Below are 20367 nucleotides of genomic sequence, written 5' to 3' on the forward strand. Positions count from 1 at the left end.
CACTGTCCCAGAAATCACAGTGCCCTAGTGGCGTCCCAGGAAAGTTAGACAAATGGAAGGCCAGAGGAGGAAAGTAGGGCGGCCAGTCATCCTTTACTAGGCTTTTTCTTTCCATGATAGTGAGACACAATGAAAAGTGGAATTCCATTACTTATCGCAGAGATGTGTCCCTGCTACACTGATGTCTTTCCACCAACATGGACAAACTGAAATCAATACTAATGATGACAATCAATAATAATGTTTCTTGAAATAATGCCAGGCCTCTAAAATGACGGAGGATGTTTGTGCTTTGGGCAGGATCTGCCTCATTTTTTTTCTGTGAAAATCTGCATCATGTAACAATCCATAACCGCAGTGTTTGAACTCTGAAAGCATGCCAGAGATGACTTACTGCCGCGTAACACATTTCTTATCCTCCATAAGAACTGCATACTATTACATTGAGGTCACTGAGGTCAGCAACACACTAGCAAACACAACATATGAATGCCAGATAACAAAAGAATAGGGGTTTAAAGTTGCTGTTAATAATGTATTTTACTCAGTTGTTGTAGAAATATTATCAACATTTCATCATTTTTTTTTCTTTTGTCATTAAGTTTGGCCCTGCTGTTTGTTGTGTATTTCTTTGTAAGAGAAACAAGTGTTAAATCAGGGCAGGTCACAGAGACAGGGTTAACACGAACTGTCAAGAGGGCTTCATTTTGATTCTTGCTTTCAAAAATGAAACCGTTTTTTTTTTAAACGAGAAAAAGAAAGACAAGTAAAGGGAGACATTTAATTACACCATTATTCAGGAAAGGTGAATTTGGGGTGCAGTGGGTGGGCTCGGGGAGGGCTAATGCAGATTTGAAGTGTTAGAAATATTAAAAGTGAATCACACTGGGCCCAAAATACACTTCACAGCATGCATGTCGTTACCTCTGTGATGCTGCATATAGTGTTTTTATGTTAGAAATACATGCATTTTAATTGCATATCACTGTGGCAAAACTAAATTAGTAACGTGGAATAATTGAAATGGTCAGTATGTTATACAGTATTCACTCATAGGTTTATAACAGGCACGCGTATTAAGCTTTGGCGATGAACGATTCGACCTAACTGTGCTGCGATGAAAGATGGCAAGAGGTTGTGTTTAGGATGTAGGTGGAGCAGTTTGTGATGAGGGGGTTATGGTGTCATCTCCTGTAGAACTGAGTTGCAGGTGGTGTGGAGAGGAAGGACAGTTGACCACTTCAGGTAGGCTACAGCACAAACAGGAAGGAGGCTGTTCCCCAGGTCTTGGCTGGACCAGCAGCCAAAGTGAGCCTCCCAGGGGGAGAAAGGAGGATGACAATCTGTCCCCCAGCATGCCCCTTCACCGCCTGCCTCACTGCACTGGCTCTAAGGGAGTGCTGGGCCAGGCGGGACTGGGCTGGGCTGGGCTTTAATCAGCAGGGGAGCTTGTGTGTGTGTGTGTGTGTGTGTGTGTGAGAGAGTGTGCTGCTCCCTCAACACTGCGGCAGACCAGGCGCAGGACCCAGTGGACAGTCAGCTAGCCAGTCAGTCAATCAGTCAGCCAGCCACTGTGAGAGACACTGCAGCACTGTGCTTTACTATGCAACGACTCGATTAATATATATATAATTCATTGCGCAAGAGTTTACTTGGATGCTCTTTTATTTTCCCCGACTCTTAGTTACTCACGGAAATTTGATTTATGTGAAAAAAATGTTGTGCGCACAGAAATATGCTGAGTTACTGTATGGCTGCTTCATTAAAATAGGGTTTGCTCTGCAAGTTTCAAGAGGTGCTATCCATTACTTAAAACCAAGCACAGCACACACTGAATTCAGAAAATAGGGTCTAATTCTTTTTAATCAAACTACCTCATAGTGACCCATAAAACTTGTGCTAGACTTACAATTATTTCACTTTTTAAGGATAACTTCAGACACTTGGATCTACGTTTCAGTACACTGGGAATATTTTGAAAAAGGGCAGTTAGTCTGCCAAATGCCCATAAAAAAGCCTTATATCAACACCTCTTTTTTTCTTTTCTACAGAGGATGACGAAAATCACTTGCATATGGATAAACAACCCGAGATTCATGTGTTAGCGTTAGCATTAGCATTTATCAGAAAAGCCTGACCATGCCTCTTCACCCTTGACCTTTGGTCCCACTGATTAATACACTGTGGCTCTATTTGATATCTCCTTAATGCCATCCCAGCTTGTCAGTGGTAAAACAACTGGAGACAGCCCAGGAGGGAGAAGAAAACATGCATCTTGGAGAGGAGAGCAGGAGGGGAAGAAAAACAAGCATCAACTCAAGCAAGACGATGTATTTTCATGCATCCCTGTCTTAAATGTCAAGATTTCTTAACCCTCAGTGACTGCAGCGCTGACACCTCTCCAAGGTTCAACAGAAACCGCATTCATTAATAATTAGCTTAGCTGCGAGAACAGGGAGTGAGCCTGAGAATGAAAGAGCGAGCGAGACGGCTCAAATTTAAACTTCTCTTCTTTCCCGAGAGAATCAAATTTCACTACAAGTTTTTTTTTCATTCTTCTTCATTTCTTGTTTTCCTGGTGTGTTGGCCAGATTCCCGCAGGCGGCCCACGAACGAGCGATGCAGACGTCGCATCAGCCTCGCTACTCCCTCCTCTCCTTAATTATGGCTCTAATACCCTCCAGATGAATAAACATCTTCATCCCCTCTCTGTTAAAGCCAGAAGGCTCCTCCACTCTCAAATCCAAAAAAGGGGGGAAGAAAGAGAGAAAGGAATGAAGAGTTGAAGAAGAATCACAGGAAAGGGATGACAGATGGAAGGGTGGATCAATGTCGGAATGAACCAACAGCAAAGTAACAAAGCCACGGCAAGGTTTTTTGGTTCTTCCCCTAATTCGTCTGATCTATTTCCCTCTCGACACAATTATCACAGTCCTCCTAATTATTTTTTCTTCTTTAACAGATTTCTAATGGCAGGCTGTGTTTTTTATGATCATGTTTGTAAAGTGGAGGTTTTGCGAGCTGTTGTGCAACCTTGTCGCCTCAGACTGTGTCCACAGACTGCACAGGAAGGGGGAAGGGGGCGGAGAGGGAGTAGGCGGGGGGTTGTCTCTGGAGAATGGGCCAGGCCCCAGACCAGCACTTCCCTGGCCCAGTAACTGTGCCAGAATACTCATGACATGTGTGTACAGTATGTGAACGCAAATGGCAGACAGATTTAGAGGTTTGCTTTGTTTCCCCTTCTATTGTTTTCTGCCGGTATCCAGGCAGCTCATCATCATATCTTAATACTACTAAGTGTTATGAAAACACCGACACATGCACACAAACATGCACACACTTCACGGAATGAAGCAGTTCCTTCGCTGCCCTCACCCTCATCTTCATTTGCAGGGCTGGAATATGAGGCCTGAATACAACCAGACAAATGACTACAGGGCATTTTACTTATTCATTCATCACTTCACATTGATTTATTCCTGTTTATCTATTTATCAGTTGAGAAAAACTTCCCCCTGAATTGTTTTTGCTTGAAGTTTGCATGCTGACGTACTTAGTGGAAAACTTTCAGGGTCACTGTAGAAAAATTCCTAAAACAGATCATCCTTACCCTTAGTCTTGCATTGCCAGACCTATCTCCACAGTGCTGTAAAGTAAGGTCTGGCTACGCAACAGATACATTCTAGGATAGGAGGAGAAAATGCTCTGGGTTGTTTGCATTTATTTAAACCAATAACAATCGTCTTGGGCGGCGCTAAATTCCCGATGCTGCGACGGTGGCTCTGCAAAATAGTCTCGGGAAGGAAGTTGTTTTGGTGGAACATTTGCCCCCCGCGAAAGAAAACACCACATACAATATTAAATGAAGGTAACCGTTTACAGAATACAGTAACGTGAGCTATATAAATTAGCTGGATACATGGTTAAACGTAATTTGCTCTTACCAGTATATTGCCGTATGTGCTTCGCCCATAGCAATTCACACCAATTGGTCCCAAAACGTAGTATGGTAAATGCTATAAACATATTATTTGTAGGTCTTTACAATGATTTCTTGAAATAACCAAGCAGGCCTGCCTTATTGCACTAATTACATTTTGCCATTTTCAGCGCGTAACGTAATCTTGCTAGCTCGGAAGTTGTTCTTGTTGTTTCCCGTAGCGAAAGGATTTTGACACACAGATAGTAGCAGGGGACGGGAGACGCACTTTGCTGGAGTGTCCGGCTTGTCAGGCTTATCCTGGCAATTCACTTCCATTGATCCAGACCATCTTACCCTAAATACCCTCCTCTCACCCCAACACCTCAATGGATACTTCTTATCGCCCTATTTACATAGGCCCAGCACTCCTTGGCTTAGTAACCATTTACTTAGTTACACACCACCACCTGGGAGGCTATTTACGTCTCTCTCTGGAGAGGATCTCGGTATGACAACCAACACCCCCATATGAATTATCATCCATTCAATACAAGTAACATTGAGAAAAGACCTCAGATGCTCAGTATGACTTTACATTTTGAATCTTATACAATATTACATGAATAAATCAAATATTGGAGGTGAGTCATGTGTTAATAAAAAAGAGAAGACTGCAGTATATTAAATCTTTTTTTGTTTTTTGTGGGATACTGTGACCATTTCCTAAAAGGTATATGCAACTCTCCTGCAGTAACTTGGAGCTTTCCTTCTTATATGCGGTAATCGTACGTCTATCTGAATGTGCAGCTTACTGTGATGAACCCATTTCAAGGATCATCATTCCAGAGAGTGAATATAATAGTCCCCCAATATCCGTTATCACTGACAGCAACATCCATATCAGCTAATTACTTTTCATTGGGCTTGTAGACGAGAGGACATCAGCCTTTATCTGTATATGAAAGGAGAAGACATTACTATTATGCTATTACTGTGAAAGAGCTGGTGTTACTGTACCACTAATATAGAAACAGCATACAATGAGGTGGTTATTATAAAACCCGCGTCACACCTCCAGTGGCTGTCTTACGTGGCTACTTTAAATATCAAGACAATATTACCAATAAGGTGACCTGTAATTACATTTGGCATGCAAATAAGTTGATGAGTCAGGAAGATAGGGAGGAAAATAGATGTGCTAAGATTACCATTGGAGTCCTGAAGACACACACACATAACACATAAAGCCTTACTCGCCTGATAACAGTATCCATGCTGCTTCTTTTTTCTTTAACCAGCATACATCCAGCACAAACAGAGAAACCAATAGGTCAGAGCAGTGCTTTCTCCCTTCCTTAATTTGTATTTTCCTTAGCGTTCTTGTGTTAGTGAGGTGACTGTCATCTCTGCGGCTGTTCATTGTCTGAGGGAGGAGCTGGAGTTGGGGAATATAATCCCACGCACTATGCATACAGCAGGGAGGAAATATGGGCACAGAGGTGGTGCACGACCCCCAGGGTAATTTGTAAAACATGAGCCATGGCACCCGAGCACCATGCTGATGCTCGGGTCAGGTGACTCAGTCACAGGTGCACCATGGGAGGATCTCGGAGGCACACCTCCCACAACAGGGCATGGTGGGCAACACAATGTTTTCTAAACATGGAACTCTCTAGGAAGTTGCATCGGTCTTTATTTTTAGGAATGTGTACTGTAGAACACTGAAAATGTAGCAGAAGTGGTAGCTAGATTGTTCTTCACCATTTAGCTGGATGATCAGCTTGCATCTGTAACTGAAGGTTAAATGTTGTTACATCAATAGATCATCATACAGAACAGAATAGCACAAACACACCGTGCATATTATACATGCCTGAGCCCACACATGTCGCTTTAATAAGAAGTCTTGATTAGGATTCGGCAGACATAACATCCCACATGCACGGTCTTTGCTTTGCTAGGCCTCAGATAACCTTTATCCTATAGGGTTTAATTAATGTCAGCCAGTCTACTCTGCCTTTCAGAAGGAAACGACTTATTTCTCTGCCCTCATGAAGCTCAAATCCCTCTGTTTCACTGGTGCTGCCTTGTTTATCCCAACTACAGGTACTGCTCCCTATTAAGGCCAGCACTTGTTACAGGGAAAAGGTTGAATTATTTACCAACAGTATAGAGGGGGAGGAAGATAGAGGGAGAAAGAGAAAGAGAGAAAGGTATTTCATACATGGGAGGATATTTTTATGTTGTTTTTTTTTAGGTTATGAAGAAGGCAAGATTAATGACCCATGGACATTAGATACAGATGATGATTACTACGGAAATGGGCATCCTGGCATACAATAAGTAGAAAATAGGGCCATACTGGGATGAGTAAATTACTCCCAAAACATTATGCATTAAATGTCTTTGATGAAAACAGACGTATACCATGTGCTTAAAAAGCAGATAGAGTTTAACACATTTGGTCATGTGTAAATAGATGAATGTGTTTTGTTAAATAGATACCAAGGGTGCTTGTGCGCACTCTTCACCCAGGGCAAACTGTCTGCATTCTATCTGCATCTCAGCCTCTCTGCAACAATACAACAAAACATACAGAAAACAAAAGGGAGCACAGAAGGGGAGAACGAAGAGACAGACCAAACAATAAACTCAACCACAAGAGACAGAGTTTGACTTTGTGTGTGTGTGTGTGTGTGTGTGTGTGTGTGTGTGTGTGTGTGTGTGTGTGTGTGTGTGTGTGTGTGTGTGTGTGTGTGTGTGTGCGTGCGTGCATGCGTGCATATGCGTGTGTGTGTATCGAGGAGGGAGACAGAAAGGGAGAGGAGGACGAGGGAGATGAAGACAAATGCAGAAAGGGGGAGAGAGACAGAGGGTGGCAGAGAAAACGAAAGACAGAGGGAGAAATCAAATTTGCAAGAACATAACAAAAAGCTGTATCTCCGACAAAAGAGAACACACAAGGGTATTTGTCTAGCTGTCTGCACCAGCAGGATCCTCTGAAAGTTTATTAAACTAGAACCCTTCAAGAGAAGGCAGAGAGTAGTAAACTATACTACTGGGGAGGAAAAGAGAGAGCGAGAGGGAACGGGAGAGAGGGTGGGGGGTTGAAAAAGAAAAAAGCTTGCTTTTCAGCCTCTGTCTCAGAAATTCTTTTATTTCAGCCATGCATTAAGTAACCTCCCCACTGAGTTCTGCTCCCCTTCCTGGTGTGGATAAAGCCGTCCCTCTGGGGAGCCGCTGGTAATTTCCAGCTTCGCCAGAAACTCAGGTATTAGAAAAGACCGCTTGGGGACCTGCCACAATATACCTTCACAATTTTATACGCTCTGAAAAAGAGGGAGCCCCTCCCTCCCAGCCCACCCCCACCCTCCCAGTAAACCCCCTCGAGGGTCCCCAGTTCAAATTTCTGAAGTGCAGACAACGGGTGTATGTGTGGGGGAGGGGAGTTTGGTGGTGGGGGGCCCGTGGGACTGAGCACCAGCAATAGAAAATCCACTGCATAGAGGAGAAAAAAGCATTTCCTCTCTGGTCTGGCAGGAGTGCCTTTTTTCCCCTGGCTCCCACCAGAGGCTTTTTACAAAACATGTGTTGCTGACATGTTGACAGATTGCTCAGTGAAGTGTTAGGCGCATGCACACGGCTGGCCATTTAGGGGGACATGGCTTCCTACCCAACATCCTCTACCTGAGGCACCATGTTTTATACATCATCCCCCAAAGAAAAAAGGGAAACAATAAAAGGTAAGGGAGTTGCTTCCTTTGTGAGAAAAGCAGAATATCAGAGAGCAGAAAGAGACTGCGTATAATGCTGCCTTAGCTGAACTGCAGCGATGGGGAGGAGCAACGGAAGTGAGAATAAGGGAGGGAAATGGTTTCAGGCACGAAAGGAGATGAAGCACAGAGGTGGGAAAAAGAGCTTGAGGATGCATGGATTGCTTATGTACAGCAGGTGAGCCTGTTAAACCAATAAGAAGCCCAAAAGACCTCCTCTTGGTTTTCCTGTATTGAAGCCACCAATATATAGCAGGCAGGAGGATGGAATCTGATCAAAGGCCAGCTTCCAGATCCAACTTTTGCTCCTATCAGGGTATCGACAGCACACGTCTTAATCGCCCTGCGGCTCCAAAAGTGCTGCCGTGGCAACAGGATGGAAATGGGAATCATAATGTATTCATGGTGCCGGCGACCTGGGGGCTGCGGAGCGCGCTCTCTGGGGACCGCACTTTACCCAGAGCCAGACGTGTCTGGGCAAAATCACTCCACACAAGACAGCAGCAGAATACTGAGGAGCCATGACAGGATGGAGGGAGGGAGAGAGAAAGAAAGAGAAAGAGGAGAGGCAGCAAAGAGAGCGCTACCGATAGAAATGGAAGATGATAATAGAAAACAAAGACGGAGAAGGGTAAGGACATTAGAGGTAAACAATGGCTGCTGGGGGTGTCAGTTTACAGCAAAAAAAAAAAAAGGAGGAAAGGTTGCATTACTCCAGTACTGAATTGAAACTTTAAAACACAAAAGATCTGAGGCTTGAGGAGGAAAAAACAGGATGTGATTGGTGGGAAGGAGCTTGCTGGGATGAGTGGCGCTACCTTGAGAAGCCTGATGCTGCTTGACCAGGTGGGTGGTTGGCTGGGAAATAAATTGCAGAGGAAATTGGTCCAGATTATCAGGGCCACAAAGAGACATGGCCCTTTGGCCACAGGCAAGGATGGTAAATGGTTGGATGGGTAAATGAACAGAGGGATAGAAAGAGGGAAGATTGATGGCTGAGCAGATGGATGATTCAGTTGGATTGAGAGTCCAGTTAGTTACCCACCACCCCCATACCCACCCATCCTATCCACTCCTGAAAAATAAATGCTTTGGTTACATTGAAGATTCAATAGCTTTTTTCCCTGGCTCTCTGACCCTTCCCATCCTAATGATCTCCCCTTCCACACACACACACACACACACACACACACACACACACACACACACACACACACACACACACACTCACATGCACAATCAAACAAACACAAAACTATAGCCTGACCTGCTTTTCCTCAACAGGAGGGCAGCTACAACAGGCACCATGCCAGGTAAACATCCTCAAGCCTTGTGCACTCACTGTAAAGCTCAATGCTGGAAACGCACTCTAAAATACAAGAAATAGGCAATTATGTTTAGGACTGGAAAGACATTCTTAGAATATATATTCCTCCTACATAGGCCTCCTGCTGTATTTTGAAATGAAAAATAAAAGAAAGACACAACGTTTGCTGCATATTACATTAAGGTTCCTTCTGTAACAGAAAGTCATAACACTCCACCCAGGTGATGATTCAAATGCACTAAGTCAAAATGAGAGGATTCACCTGCGGACTGCGGTGCGTCCTACTGCACTAACTATGCTCCACACGCAGTACACCCTCAGGCATTCAACCTAGGGCCACAGACAGCTCCCCTGTCTGTCTTTCCTCCTTCCCTTTAGCTGACAGGTTCTTCGGCTGCTAAGCTCCAACACGGACCTCTGTGTTTGAGATGACTGTGCAGAACAATCAAGGGAGAGACAGAAAGAAAGAAAGAATGCGAGAGAAGGAATGATAAAGAGCGTAGAGAGAAGGAGTGCGGGCTAAGAAGAGGTAGAGAGAAACAAGGACATCAACAACTTGTTCTCACAGAGAGATGACCCCTGGCCATCCCGAGGCATCTGGTTTATCTAGCTGTCTGGGTAAGCCACGCACACACCTAATGACTCCAGCCTGGTCCATGTCCCATAGGTTTTTTTATCCCGGATTACGGATGGGGAATGACAATGGGCTGGTAAACTACTGTGCCTCACGTCTAGGAGCTCATATCAGACAAGGAGTTCTCCATGATGAAAAGACCGGGGTGAGTTGAGAACAGGGTTCAAAGTTACTGAGAAGTTTTTGCATTAGTTTCTGAATTGATGTAAGATGAATGTATCCTATGTAGGTTTGGGTCACCTATATTTATAATGGTGCGGTATTGCTGATTTGTATGCATTATGAATAGTATGTCTCAAACTGAAGGTCAAATACACCCATAACTCTGAGTTACGCATAATGTTTGGGGCCAATATGGAGATATAGTTTGGACTCTCACCACCCTCTTTTTTTCCCTCATGTTGCATGGCGCTGCTGAACAGACCTCAATCTACTTCTATGGTGGAGATTAGTAATCATCTGGGGTCTTCATATTGATGGCCAGGCTCAGCTTGTTTGCATATTTACTGGCCTCCGAGCCCAGTTTCCTGAGGTGAGAAGCAAATTACATTTCTGCTTACCCCCACGCTCACAACTCTCTCACACTCTTTCAAATTCTATCCCTCGTTTTCGCCTCCTTTTTTTTCCCAACCTTGTTTCTCTTAACATGCTGATCAGTCATCTTGCGGTAACCATCCTTGCCTGCCTTGGTTGCATCCGAATAGCAGTCTCATTTGGCTAACATCATCACAGCGTAATCTTGTTGGAGAGAGCAATCAGTTTACTTTGGAATTAGGTATTCCGTTGGCGGGCCTAGAGAGAGGAAAGGCTCACAGGGTTTAAAGGATGCAAACGAAAGCATGCTCTCCAGAATACAGTCTTGAGTCTGATTGGGTGATAACAACCCACACAGGCTCCATGTGAGAGTAATGAATGGCCAATGGGAGGCCTGAATAATAATGCGATTGGATTAAAAACCAATCACACAATGGTTTTGTCTGTTGACTTTGTTTGTGGGGTATGTTCTACAAACCAAGTTCATGATGAGAAAAATGCATCATGTTTTGACTGGGGGCACATAATGTCCTAATATACAGATTACCACTCTGTTTACCATGGCCCAATCTCTCTTGGCTGTCAGTCAGTCCTGCAGGATTTTGTTGATCTGATTTTAGTGTACACGTATTGCATATAGAATGAGCTTGATAACATGATGAAGTGATAGTAAGTGTTGCATGTTCTTTGCTGTCTTACAGTAAATCAGTGGCTTGCTTAGAGAATGACTACCACAGGTGTCAAGTTACTATTTAATCAGGGATTTTAATGTCTTGATTTATCACAGAGACATGTACCAAGCTGGCACACTCTGCAGCCTTCCGCAGAATCCCAGCCACTCGTTGGGAGGCCATCTCTTTGGAGAGGCTCTCTGATCAAATCGATTGACTCCTCCAGGATGATCGATCAACCAGGCAGGTTGGAGGTGGAATAGATTAGATGACCTTTACATTCTCAGTGGTGTTGGACCCCCCGCTGTCCACTGCTCTTAACATTAAGAGGACATCTCTGACAGCATGGCTTTACTGTCAAACCATTACATTCTGTACCGACACACAATGTTCTCTCTGCCAAAGCACAGTCCAGCTGGTGGCCTTGGAGACCTTAAACGACACCCATCCTGCCCATAAAACTAAATTTATGAACCCACCTTCCAGTCTGAAAATGGCAATTAGCACTAAGGAACAAATGTGTTACTTCACATGATATTTGAGAATCCCTGTCCTTGTGTGTGGCTCAACTCCACATTTCCTGAAGTATAGGAGTGGCTATTCCACAAAGCCCTCTAGCAGCCCCCACCCAAACAGTACCCCCTAGCCAACAAAAACAACCCCTGGGAGGGGTAGAGGAGAGGGGGAAATGTTGAGTCGGTGATAGTGTAGCCCCAAAGTTCCGAAACCACAGTGGCTAGCAGGATGCCGTCACAGCTGGCTCCGCTCCTTCCTGTGGGCCCACTCCATGAAGCTCAGCCTGCTGGGAGACATAAACCTGTCGGACTGGTCACTCTTTCCACCGCCCTCCATCTCCCTCCTTCCTTTTCTCCCATTACTGGCGAGTTTGGCAAAAGCCTTCTAAGGAAAAAGCCCTATGGGGATCAATGTGCAGAACATTTCCATGCAGACATAAGCTAAATCCTATGACCTTCTCATTAGAGACTAGTGACATGATTCAAAAGCCTGTTGATATTTCTTTAAGGTGTCTATGAATGAGGTACATGTTGATTGGTGACTTTTTCTTTGTCTTAAAGCCATGTTACATTCCATCAACTCCTGGTGTAAATTATATTAGCGAAGCATGTTATTGAAAAGTTCTTTGGCATTTGATACGCTAATACAGAGTGTTAATTAAAAATCAAGTGTTTGTTCACATTACGCAGTTCACACGATTGCTTCAGAACGCTCATTCACCACATAACACCAGACACCTGTAAGGTGCCATCTGATCAAAGGAAATCAGATTACAGCAAAACAAAATCAAAACACCTTCTTAAAGTAGTTGCATTTTTAGCGTAACATTGTATTTTATTACTTTAAAAGGTAGAAAAAAAACAAAGCTTTCACACCTGAATGTACTTTGCAGATTGAGAGAAGAGAGAGATAGAAAAAAAAAAAACATTTCACAAAGCATTTCTTAGAAAACTGAGCCCATAATGTCCATAAAGTTTCAAAAAAATACATTTTGCCTTTGCTTTGTGCCAAGTTATGTTTCTCTGTATTTGCTTCATCATTATTCTGGTGTGCAGTCCCACGTTTGAAAGAGAAAAAAGAAAATCATTTGAATTCCGCGGACCCAGAGGAGAGTGAGCAAAACCCAGAGGTAAGATCCAAGCTTGCTCTCCGTGCCCTTCCGTTGGCTGCCTACCTGGTAAACATCTCCACAAGCTCCTTGCTTTCAAAACACGTCAACCGGTGCCTATGTACTTTAGACTGGCCGGCCAAGAAGGAATTGAGACTTTATTTGTTTTTTACTTTTTCCTGTCTCTCTTCCGAGCCACCGCACATAACCTGTCTGGCATTAATGATGTTGTTAATAAAATGCGGCTGGACTGTGGGTGGATTTGCCTGGCAGGCCTGGTGCCTGTCCTTCTCAGAGATAAGCCCACTGCTGGCCTTATCTACCTCCCACAGCCCCACCCAGCAGGGCCGTGCACTGGACACACAACCAGTCAACTCATCACTGGCTAATTACCACCTCTGACTGCCTTACAAAGCAGGGCTGGACTCACATCGCTGCTGCTGCTGCTAAGATTGGCTCTCTCCTACATTGACTCTGTCTCTCTCTGCTTCTTTGTCTTTTACCCATCCCCCTCAATACATTTCATTTGTCTCTCCTGGCTAGTTTTGTCCTCTTGTACTCATATCTGTCTCAGTCAACAGGCTATTGGAATATAAGTGCTAAGTTTTATGGTGGTATTTTCCAACTGTCACTGAGAAGGGAATATGCGACAGCTACATTGTGGGTGGTCAGGTAAATCCTGTGTCTACCTTCCAGTGTATGTCTATGCATATTGAAAAGGACTAATGCCATTTATGTTACAGTTTCTCAGTACGGGCTTATGCCATTTGTGAGCCGGAGTCAGTTCAGTCTCATAGCTTCAGCAGGGCAGCCAAAGTCACTTGTGTTACAGAGGGAGGGAGCGGTTTCTTTTATTCAATTGTTTTCCACTTCCACGAGCGTATGCCAAGGGGGAGGAAAGCGCCGGCTTAACACGCTCTGCAATTCAACACGGCCAGACGCAGTCCTATTAAGATTTAATGTGCCATTCTTCTGCTTGTGCCGCTGTAAAAGACTTGCAGGCTGAGGAAGAGAGTGAACAAAGAGCAGCCAGAGCCAGGGCCAGGGAGAGATGAAGAGAGCAAGAGAAACCGAGACAACCGCTCCATGGCCAGGTCTTTGTCACTCGACTGAAGTCAGTAGTTTCAGTGTTTTCAATGTGTGTAGTTCTAGGTGAGTACATAAGATTATCTCTGTTTTGTCCACATGTCACCCCCGCTATTGTGGCTACCTACTTAAGAAAGAGGTCAACTGGATGAAGTCAGAGCATGTGTTTACCCTCTTGGGCGATGAATTATGTGTTGTCTAAAATGCAGAGTGCAAGCACGCAGGTGCTGTGAGGGAGTGTGTGAGCTTGTGAGCGTGTGAGCGTGCACGTGCGATAATACGTGTATGGGTGTGTGTTTGCATGCCTAAGCGGATGACTGATTGAGCATGCAAGTACATGGGATAGTGTTTTGGATAGAGGGGGATGTGAATATGAAGGAGTTGCAGTGCTGGCCATCCTCATCTCTGTGATGAACACACAAACACAAGCATAAAAAGCAGGCTCCTCTATTCTTTTTTGGATTGTTTTCTGCAGGAAATGCAGCCCTAGTCTCACAAAGACCAATAAATACTTTATACAGTGCATAATGTGTGTGGTGTGAAGCACTGGGGAGCGAGAAAAAGGGCGTCCTCACGAGGGCATATGCTTTGAATTCCTAATGACACTCCTGTTAACGTTACTGGCACTGTCGCACAGAGAGGAAACACACAGGGATGCTACGCCGTGGAGTCAAACATCTACTTTAATACTCCCTTTCTTTCTCAGCCTCTCTTTCTCTCCCTACCTAACTCTCTTTCTCCTGTAGACACTCACATAGAACATACCCCCCCCACACAAACACGTATTCACAGGAAAGACTCAAGCCCAATTCTGAGAGCTCACTCTAGCATGAGGTCTCTTTTCAGTGGCTGCGTTGTGCCAGAAGTAGCTATTCTCCCCTGACCGCCTCTCCTCCTTTCAAAGCCTTGTAATCAGTGTGCTGCTCTTTGTACCAGGATGTCGCAAGACGCCCCGGCAAAAACACAGCAGAAATTCTGATGAACGACAGTGGCTCAGAGTTCGGCTAATCAGGTCTTGCTCATGTCGCTTTCCTCTTATGTGAGCCCTTTTGAAGCAAATAAAGTCTTTGCAGTTTGGCACATTCTTCTTGGCAGCCACAAAGCAGCTGTTGGATCAATATACAAAGTTAGTTGAAAAAACCTCCCATACAACCAATAGGAGCCGGTTGGAAACAGTTAGTAGAAAACGTGGACTGCCAGGAGCCTGTTCATAGTTGAGGGTATTACTGAATGTTTCCATACTGCTGACCCAACAACTTGATGTAAATTAATTCAAACACTTCAAACAAACATGTCGTGGTTGAGAATGGAAAGGGGAAAACATATATCAGTGGGTTTAAAAAATGTGTCCTGTTCCCCGTTGCAAACAGACTTCATATTAGAAATGTGTCTAAACTATTTCACTCATATTACCATCCTCTTCATTGTGGGGGGATCTTATTGTTTTTCACAGAGTATTAATATTTCATTTGTATTTTTCTCATAAATCTGAAACGTATTTTATTGAAGCTGAGTGCATTTTGCAATGTCTACGGGGAAGAAGAAAGGGGAAATCTACATAATATAAATCCATATATGGCCCAGTTATCTCTCTCTCTTTCTCTGTTGCACCCTCTCTGATTGATTCCTTTATCTGAGGGAAGCAGAAGACATGCTCTGTTTGCTCGCACAGTGGCCGGCAGGAAAACAGAGAAAGACACTTATTAAAAAGGTCATCTCACAGAGGGTTAAAATAGCAGGGCACAGATCACTCTGGGGGGAGCAGCCATGCCCCTCCTCTAGTGAAGGACACAAGAAAAGGTGTTGCTCAAGGGAGCTGGACCCGTAATGAAAGAATGGCCACCAGGCTGACAGCCCATGTGTGCACTGGGCTATTCAAATACCTTCAGAGACACGGAATTGGAGAAGTGATAGTGAAAGGCTTTGTGAAAATGCAATCTTTTGAATTAAACTCTGAGCTAGATGTGTTATTTTTATTTACAGTGTGGGCTAGCTAGTAAACACAAGTTGAAATGAGCTGAGGAGCAAGGTATTTCTTTGGTGAGTGGGTCTGAGGGCATGTCTCCTTGCCTACCATTGCAATCTCATATCTTGCAGATGAACTGTCTTGTGCCAACTGAAAACAAAAGTCAAACTGTAGACACTGGTTCTCTTTCTCCATGAAGGATCAGTAACAATGCAAGGGGTGAGACAGTGAGACAAAGCATTTGTGAAGTGTTTTTGGAATGGCCTATGGAATAGCAGTGCCTGCAGCCTCCTGTCTCCTCCCTAGGGCAGCCTAAAGCCCTGTCGGCAGGATGCTGATCCCCACACGGAAACCTGATCCGCAGCCATCCTGGAGCCGAAGGGGGGACGGGGGACGGGGGACGGGGGAGCGCTCTCCCCCCGTGGAGCCCCTCCACTTCTGCTCCGGAGTTAAAGGGGTGCTCTGGGGGAACATTCCTCTAGCCCTGCCCCAGCCAGCCTCCACTCTCAACTCTCTAGAGGAGCATTCTTCCAGCCCTGCCCTAGCCTTCAGTGGGATCTCCTGGGGAGCATTCCTGAAGCCCTGCCCCAGCCCAAGACGGGCTCCCTGGGGATGCATTCCTGTAGCACTCTCTCTCTTTCTCTCTCACCATCTCCCTGCTTCGTCTTCACTCCCTTTCTCAGACTCTTGCCTTCCTCCGCAGTCCAGCATTAGTGCGATCAATAGCACCGATCGCATCAGGGACACGAGGCAATCCATACCCATGCGCTCCCTTAGCACACTGCAGTGGTCATGGCTTAAGTGCATGGAAAGGTGTTATACCTCTGCCAGACGAGGGGGAGACAATGGCCGCCATTGATCGCAGTGACATGTAACATCTTTCTCTTTTCTCTCTGTCCATCGGGCGTGGTCGACATGCAGCTAGAATATGTTTAGACTTTATTTAGTCTGTTTTGTCTCACTACTGTGGCGAAACTTGTGTTTTACTGTAGAACGTAGACGCAAATTATAATGAGGCCCAGAATAAACACGTGAGGTAGTGGGTTTATATAGGCATGTCTGGTTCTGGTAATACACTGTATACGCTTACAAGATATCAGCTGGGGGGGGGTAACTGAGTTCTGTCAGAGAACAGCAAGCAAATCTACATTTGTGGATTGGTTCCAGTCAAGCTTTGCAATGTGTTTACCAAAAATACATTTAAAATTGTAAAAATGGAGGGTTTAGCAGGTGCTGGTGGTTGATTAGAAAATGGTTCTAATAAAGGATCCATCTGTGAGTAGAGACTTGATGTAAGGCAGATTAATTGGTCATGGATGTCTACATAATGCCACATAGGAAATCTCCTCCCATATTCCAGAGAAAACACAAACACACTCACACACACACACACACACACACACACACACACACACACACACACACACACACACACACACACACACACACACACACACACACACACATTCGCAGTACTTAGTATGCCATCTAGAAGTTTCTTTTCTCCCACTGTGTTTGAATACTAATAGAGTGTTTCTGCACAATCACAATACCCTAATGGCAATTAGATTCTTTTGTTTGGTTTCCACGGGGGCTCTTATCCAAACTCTGTTTTTTTCATCATTGAGCAATTAAGAGTTATTTGTCCGTAAGATTGACATTTTAAAAGCAAGGCTTAATTATTGAAAAAATATGGCTGAGTCAGTCATGACCACATTACAACAGAGCTGAACATAAAAGGCCTGCCCCTGAATCAAATATACAACTATTATAACATGACTGATTATCTGCAGAATATTATACACCACCAAATAAGTATAATTTATAATTATAATTTTAATTTTAATTTAAGCAGTGATAGACCACAGCCCCCTATGACTTAAATAATACCCTTTGTGTTTTATTTGCTAAGTTCCTCAAACAGACAGTCCACAAATCTGTGCTGGCTTGATGGAATTTGGTGTTACATTGAAAGAAAATGGTGGCAGGAGGTTCTGCACTTAGTCTAACTCAAACCAATGAATGCTTTTGATGGATGACAGTAATGTGAAAGAGAACAGTGCATTGATTTTCACACCTTTAGTCAACTGAGTGTCACTTTGAATTAGCACACACACCAGCACACCCGAGGCACACATATGCGCATACATGTACACATACAGTACATGTACATAAGCACGCCTACACATACGGTCGCTCTTTCTATGAACATGCATGCATTTCTGCTTAAATTAACACCAATGTGGGCATGACAGAATTCACACGTGCACGCTTATATACACATACATGCACACACAAACAAACACAGGACTTGGCTCGTGAGTCTTACAGTTAATGGAAAATCTTTGTAAAACTTGTGGGATATCTACCCTATAATTTGTGGCTTGCTGATTGTGGGTTGTAAAATATGAAATCAAACTGTGCTTGAATGTAAACAGAAAAGAGACTACTCTAGCCTTCTCATGAACAGTGCTTTGACTTTGCTACTACATTAGAAATCTGACCGTTACATCTTAACCTGTCCATGTTGTTTCTGAACAACATAGTAAGAGACAAGGTCTATGCCCAAACATGGGGAAATGTGTGTCAATTGGTGTTTCTCAATGCGGGCCCATCAAGACGTGTAAAGGAGGACAGCAAGTCCAGGAGAAGCACATGGAAACCTTCAGTTCACATCATTAGTTCTGTCTGCCACCTTGTCAGAGTATTTATAGCCCTATTCATCCATCAACAGGTCAATGACACAGTCTGCCAATGGCATCCTTCTCTTTCAGTCCCACTAGGTATTACTACTGCAGCGAGCTAGCATTGGGACCAGCTAAGGGACTTTCCTGGAGCAAAGATCCGTTTCCAGTTGGTGGTCTGGTTACTGTGGGACTTCATAGCTGCATTATACACTCGAGTGAAATGTTAGAATTAGTATAGTGCTGTGTAAAATGTTACACTGAAACAGGCAAGGACACAATGCACATACTATAAATACACATACTGTAGCCTACAGTGATCTATTATAAGGACACATGGAGACCTATTTGTATGCCATGCCTGTAGATATTGATGTACAGCACATATAAAATAATGTGCTATGTGTGTGTGAGGCCTGTGTGTGTCTGTTTTGTTGGCTATCTACCAAGGAAACTGGTAGTCTGGTGTTGTGCTCCCCTCGGTGCAGTGTACTAACACACATAGTGTGGCATATTCTCTGGTGAAGGCATAGAGCGAGAGTGGGAGTGGGAGAAGAGCTGAGTGGCAGAGTGGAGGGGAGGCTCGGTGGGCTGAACGTTGTTTACCTGTCAGCTGGCATTGATTAATCTTGTGTTCGGTGAGATCGCTCAGCGACTCGAACACCTGCCGGCAGCTGTCGCAGCTGTGCAGCGCAGGCTCCTCGTCGTCCTCCTCTCCCTCCTCTCCTTCCTCTGGAGAGAGCAGCCTCTTCCTCAGACGCCCGGTCTCACCATCCTCCGCCGCCCTCTCGAGGGCGCACTCTGGATCTGCCGAGCCACAGGAAATGACAGCACCACATAGTCAGAGGGGTGACCCACACAGTGAGGTAACACAGCGTCCTCTGGGTGACAATAAAATGGATTTCTAGACTCTGGATTTAATAAAAACAATAATAAAAGCTGTAATAAAAATGCAGGTTCAATTTGGTCCTCTGTAACTCAACCACTCATGCCATAACAGAACTATGGGGCAGGTGAGGGTGAGAGATATACAGGCATACACAGACAAGGTGGCACGATGCTTACACACACACACACACACACACACACACACACACACACACACACACACACACACACACACACACACACACACACACACACACACACACAAATCTAATACACACATGCACACACACACCTCTGTTATTAGAAATGGTTTTACGTTGTGTTTGCCCTGCTTCACCCAAGCAAAACTTCAGTATATGAAACTAGACTGATGGGAATATGTGTAGTTAATAAATCCTGGATTGCAGTTTTGGCTCGACCAAAGAAATATAAAATTCAGCCAGTGTGTGCTGAATTGCATCAGTCAGCGTCTATCAAAGGAGACAGACCTTGCCATAATATCCAGACATCTAGGCCAGAACTGTGGATGTATGGTGCACAGTAAGACACGCGAAACAGAGATTGGTGTGTGTTAGGCTGTCGTCACGACACACTTCCCTAAATTATTCAGCCTTGCTCGCAGGCAGCCTCGGGTCGCACACATCAATATTCTTCAATCCATCTGCAGTTTTGTCTCTTGTTGGCTTTGTGTTGCAGCAGTGCCAGGGGTGGGCGACTGACTGAACCAGGAATAGGAATCATCTTTCAAGATACCAGTCTAATCCAAAGTTCTTCACCTAATGAAAAAATTCGGACAACAAATCAAACCTTGCATTGTTCACTCACGGTGCACCATAAACATCTTCACTCCAAATCTACATCTACACTCAGAAGCATAGTAAATCTGGCTTGCAACAGCATCTAATAAATAGGCAGCATGGCCTGCAGGCCTCTTGCTCCCCTGCTGTGACATTACACTTCACAATAAGACTGATTAAAAAGCCATACTTACAATCAAACAATCATGCCACCCTGGTTAAGGCTTTGTCAGGGAGAAGAGCCCTTGCACTTCACTGGCAGCCATTTTAAGCCCTACTGATGCAAGTGTTCCTCAGCTTGTCCTGAAACTCCGGAGGGGAACGTTAGGAAAAAAGCCTGTTTTTTTTTGTTTAGCACACATTTAACAGTGTTTGAGGACAAAAGGCGTATGTTGCACCAATGCACGCAGGTGTGGGTGTATATTATATACCGGGTGTACATGGGCGGCCATTTTAAATCC

General features: G+C 44.4%; 1 protein-coding gene across 5 annotated transcripts in view; it reads right to left on the reverse strand.

Annotated features, from left to right (window-relative positions):
* Nucleotides 1-20367, reverse strand: part of znf521 (zinc finger protein 521) — an 89932-nt gene that overhangs the window by 55963 nt on the left and 13602 nt on the right. For all 5 annotated transcript variants that reach the window (XM_028593502.1, XM_028593501.1, XM_028593499.1 and 2 more), the window contains exon 3: nt 18828-19028. Coding sequence is in view for 3 of the 5 variants with exons in the window: in XM_028593499.1 (XP_028449300.1) it covers nt 18828-19028 (201 nt within the window). In the remaining 2 variants the exon portion in view is untranslated. The remainder of the gene's footprint in view (nt 1-18827; nt 19029-20367) is intronic.

This window comes from Perca flavescens, chromosome 12 (genome assembly GCF_004354835.1).
Source record: "Perca flavescens isolate YP-PL-M2 chromosome 12, PFLA_1.0, whole genome shotgun sequence".
Taxonomy (NCBI): domain Eukaryota; kingdom Metazoa; phylum Chordata; class Actinopteri; order Perciformes; family Percidae; genus Perca; species Perca flavescens.